Source organism: Sardina pilchardus, chromosome 10, assembly GCF_963854185.1.
Source record: "Sardina pilchardus chromosome 10, fSarPil1.1, whole genome shotgun sequence".
Taxonomy (NCBI): domain Eukaryota; kingdom Metazoa; phylum Chordata; class Actinopteri; order Clupeiformes; family Clupeidae; genus Sardina; species Sardina pilchardus.
This window is the reverse complement of record NC_085003.1, coordinates 34,225,600-34,230,599: the sequence shown is the minus strand read 5'-3', so window position 1 is coordinate 34,230,599 and position 5,000 is coordinate 34,225,600. Positions and strand designations below refer to the sequence as shown.

The window sequence follows — 5,000 nt, the reverse complement described above, 5'->3', positions numbered from 1 at the left end:
TCTTATACTGAAGTGATCAAAACGTGTGTGTGTGTAGGCTATATCATTAGAATGAGTTCTTCTACAGTCTCACATTTAGCAAACATAGATACAGTAGGCTACCATGATTCAAGTTAGCCAGACCGAGTCCCTAGTGGAAATAGATAGACACCCTAGAGCACAGCAATACATAAAGCAAGGTACCTCTGCTGACTATTCTCAAAGTACCTCTGCTGGGGACCACTCTCAGTGTACCTCTGCTGACTATTCTCAAGGTACCTCTGCTGGGGACCACTCTCAGTGTACCTCTGCTAAGGACTATTCTTGCTCCATAAATGTCCGACCTCATGCAACATCTCTGGGCTATGCATTCTTTTTCAACTGTCCTGCCAGTGACTATTCAAACTGTGCTGTAGGGAGGGGCTGACATAGACATAATATATGGGGGCTGACCACATTACATCACCATTACACTGCGCTATGCTGCATTTCTAAGGTCAAAGGTCAAAGGGCCAAATCAATTATTCCATTTACAGTAGGGTGACCAGACGTCCCTGTTCTTTGAAGATAAAACTTGTATGTATTTCAATCAGATTGATAATCAAACTGAAAATGTCTCTGTTTCTTCCACATTATTGGGATTATGTCCCCTATGTTCTGGTCACCTTAATTTACAGTATACTAACAGCACTATGCTGCATTTCTAAGGTCGGGTCAAATAAATGAATCCATCCAGTATACTAACAGCACTATGCTGCATTTCTAAGGTCGGGCCAAATAAATTAATTCATCCAGTATACTAACAGCACTATGCTGCATTTCTAAGGTCGGGTCAAATAAATGAATCCATCCAGTATACTAACATTGCTATGCTGCATCTCTGAGGTCAGGCCAAATAAATGAATCCATCCAGTATACTAACATTGCTATGCTGCATTTCAAAGGTCGGGACAAATAAATGAATCCATCCAGTATACTAACAGTAATATGCTGCATCTCTGAGGTCAGGCCAAATAAATTAATTCATCCAGTATACTAACAGCACTATGCTGCATTTCTAAGGTCGGGTCAAATAAATTAATCCATCCAGTATACTAACAGCACTATGCTGCATTTCTAAGGTCGGGTCAAATAAATGAATCCATCCAGTATACTAACAGTAATATGCTGCATCTCTGAGGTCAGGCCAAATAAATTAATTCATCCAGTATACTAACAGCACTACTGTATGCTGCATTTCTAAGGTCGGGTCAAATAAATGAATCCATCCAGTATATTAACAGCACTATGCTGCATTTCTAAGGTCGGGTCAAATAAATGAATCCATCCAGTATACTAACAGCACTATGCTGCATTTCTAAGGTCGGGTCAAATAAATGAATCCATCCAGTATATTAACAGCACTATGCTGCATTTCTAAGGTCGGGTCAAATAAATGAATCCATCCAGTATACTAACAGCACTATGCTGCATTTCTAAGGTCGGGCCAAATAAATGAATCCATCCAGTATACTAACAGCGCTCCCATACTGGTCCGTGCACACGTCATCAGTAGGAATCATATTTCATATCAGAGCATCCGGTTCCTGTAACTAACATGGCAGATTCCCGACTGACTGACTTATTGGAGCTGTGTCTGTCCTAGGAGAGTGGGAGGAGCCTATGTGTCTGTCCTAGGAGAGTGGGAGGAGCCTATGTGTCTGTCCTAGGAGAGTGGGAGGAGCCTATGTGTCTGTCCCATAGGAGAGTGGGAGGAGCCTATGTGTCTGTCCTAGGAGAGTGGGAGGAGCCTATGTGTCTGTCCTAGGAGAGTGGGAGGAGCCTGTGTGTCTGTCCTAGGAGAGTGGGAGGAGCCTATGTGTCTGTCCTAGGAGAGTGGGAGGAGCCTATGTGTCTGTCCTAGGAGAGTGGGAGGAGCCTGTGTGTCTGTCCTAGGAGAGTGGGAGGAGCCTATGTGTCTGTCCTAGGAGAGTGGGAGGAGCCTATGTGTCTGTCCCATAGGAGAGTGGGAGGAGCCTATGTGTCTGTCCTAGGAGAGTGGGAGGAGCCTATGTGTCTGTCCTAGGAGAGTGGGAGGAGCCTGTGTGTCTGTCCTAGGAGAGTGGGAGGAGCCTATGTGTCTGTCCCATAGGAGAGTGGGAGGAGCCTATGTGTCTGTCCTAGGAGCGTGGGAGGAGCCTATGTGTCTGTCCTAGGAGAGTGGGAGGAGCCTATGTGTCTGTCCCATAGGAGAATGGGAGGAGCCTACGTGTCTGTCCTAGGAGAGTGGGAGGAGCCTATGTGTCTGTCCCATAGGAGAGTGGGAGGAGCCTATGTGTCTGTCCTAGGAGAGTGGGAGGAGCCTATGTGTCTGTCCCATAGGAGAGTGGGAGGAGCCTATGTGTCTGTCAAATGAGAGTGGGAGGAGCCTGTGTGTCTGTCCCATAGGAGAGTGGGAGGAGCCTCTGTGGAAGGGTGGGAGGGGCCTCTGTGTCTGTCCCATAGGAGAGTGGGAGGGGCCTCTGCAGCGCTACTGATTGGTCTAGGCCTATGTCTCTATGATGTCCAAATGAACTGTGATCTGACAATGTTGCCGGGAGTAGTAGTTGAGTCTTCTCCATGACACACACACACACACACACACACACATATAGTGATACAGCATGTGACACACACACACACACTCAGGCCCAGATCTGCAAATCAAACACAAAACACACACATAAAATAATTAAAATCAACAGCAGGAAATTACTTCATCATTGTGTTTGAAACTTCCTTGAATGAGTCTCACTTTCCATTACAAATACCCATGACACATAACCCCACAGGCAGGCCTATCTATCTCCACCCATGACACATAACCCCACAGGCAGGCCTATCCATCTCCACCCATGACACATAACCCCACAGGCAGGCCTATCTACCTCCACCCATGACACATAACCCCACAGGCAGGCCTATCTACCTCCACCCATGACACATAACCCCACAGGCAGGCCTATCTACAGTATCTCCACCCATGACACATAACCCCACAGGGAGGTCTATCTATCGCTACCCGTATGTAAGAGCTAACGAAAGGCTACAGGCTGTGTCTCTGTGAGTGCGAAATGAGCCCCAGAAATGTGATGTCTTAAACTGTCCGGGGAACAGACTGGTCTTAATGTTCTTACCCGTAAGGTGTGTACGGTTCTTACCCGTAGGGTGTGTACAGTTATTACCCGTAGGGTGTGTACAGTTATTACCCGTAGGGTGTGTACAGTTCTTATCCGTGGGGTGTGTACGGACTGGTCTTACAGTTCTTACCCGTAGGGTGTGTACGGTTCTTATCCGTAGGGTGTGTACAGTTCTTACCCGTAGGGTGTGTACGGTTCTTACCCGTAGGGTGTGTACGGTTCTTACCCGTAGGGTGTGGTCCCAGGACCCGGTGCAGAACGAGGTTCCGTCTGGAGAGACCCGCAGGGTGCTGACCCGGTTCTCGTGGCCGAACAGGATGGACACACGAGTGCCTTTCAGCACGTCCCACACGTTGATAGTGTAGTCGTTGTAGCCGCCAAACAGCAACCGACCTGCATAGCCACACGCTTACATGTTAACAGTGTAGTCGTTGTAGCCACCAAACAGCAACCGACCTGCATAGCCACACGCTTACATGTTAACAATTATTATGGCAAATGACTAGAACTGATACAAGCTTTGTTTACTTATCTCGGTTACATACAGTATATCTTATGTTTACAATATCAATCAAAAGCTAAATGAATTATAGCATAATCAACATAATAAATTACTGAATAGCACTGACATTCATTAGTAGCCTACTGTATTGTGTTGGTACTAGAGCTAATGTTCATTAGTAGCCTACTGTATTGTGTTGGTATATACTACTAGCGCTAATGTTCATTAGTAGCCTACTGTATTGTGTTGGTATATACTACTGGCACTAATGTTCATTAGTAGCCTACTGTATTGTGTTGGTATATACTACTAGCGCTAACGTTCATTAGTAGCCTACTGTATTGTGTTGGTACTAGAGCTAATGTTCATTAGTAGCCTACTGTATTGTGTTGGTACTAGAGCTATTGTTCATTAGTAGCCTACTGTATTGTGTTGGTATATACTACTAGCGCTAACGTTCATTAGTAGCCTACTGTATTGTGTTGGTACTAGAGCTATTGTTCATTAGTAGCCTACTGTATTGTGTTGGTATATACTACTAGCGCTAACGTTTATTCCTAGCTTACTGTATTGTGTTGGTACTAGAGCTAATGTTCATTAGTAGCCTACTGTAGGCTACTGTGTTGGTATACTACTAGCGCTAACGTCCATTAGTAGCCTACTGTATTGTGTTGGTATATATTACTAGCGCTAACGTCCATTAGAAGCCTACTGTATTGTGTTGGTATACGACATTGAGCTCTTACCACTGAGCGAGAAGTCGACACTGGAGGCTCCGAAGATGATGCTGTCTTTGGAGTAAATGGCCACCTCTCTGTCGGCCCTCAGGTCATAGAGTCGGCACTGGAGCCACACAGACACAGAAGGAAAGACATATTAACTTAACAGCTGAAGAAAGAGAGAGCTGTGTTAACTTAAAAGATGAAGAAAGAGAGAGCTGCGTTAACATAACAGCTGAAGAGAGAGAGATCTATATGAACATAACAGCTGAAGAGAGAGAGAGCTGTATTAACTTAACAGCTGAAGAGAGAGAGAGAGCTGTATTAACTTAACAGCTGAAGAAAGAGAGAGCTATATTAACTTAACAGCTGAAGAGAGAGAGAGCTGCGTTAACATAACAGCTGAAGAGAGAGAGATCTATGTAAGGGATAACGGCCGACGAGGTGACCGGTTCGATGGAAATAATGGCTAGGTGGAGGTCTAGAACCGACCGCCGTGCCATTATTTCCATCGAACCGGTCGACCTCGAAGGCCGTTATCCCGCTTATCTCCCGTTTGTATTCATAACCTGTATATTTAGAACATAGTTTTATTCCACCGTTGCGTCCGTTAACATCGCTAAAACTGTCTTGACTGTGGGA

The 5,000-nt window shown here is 45.4% G+C and overlaps 1 protein-coding gene across 1 annotated transcript in view; it reads right to left on the bottom strand.

The window, feature by feature from the left end:
* Positions 1 to 2,414: 2,414 nt before the first annotated feature.
* Positions 2,415 to 5,000, bottom strand: part of gnb5a (guanine nucleotide binding protein (G protein), beta 5a) — an 11,373-nt gene continuing 8,787 nt past the window's right edge. The window contains exons 9-11 of the mRNA XM_062548231.1: positions 4,386 to 4,482; positions 3,364 to 3,530; positions 2,415 to 2,654 (exon numbers count right to left, since the gene is read on the bottom strand). Of these exons, the coding sequence (XP_062404215.1) occupies positions 2,643 to 2,654; positions 3,364 to 3,530; positions 4,386 to 4,482 (276 nt within the window). The 3' untranslated portion in view covers positions 2,415 to 2,642. The remainder of the gene's footprint in view (positions 2,655 to 3,363; positions 3,531 to 4,385; positions 4,483 to 5,000) is intronic.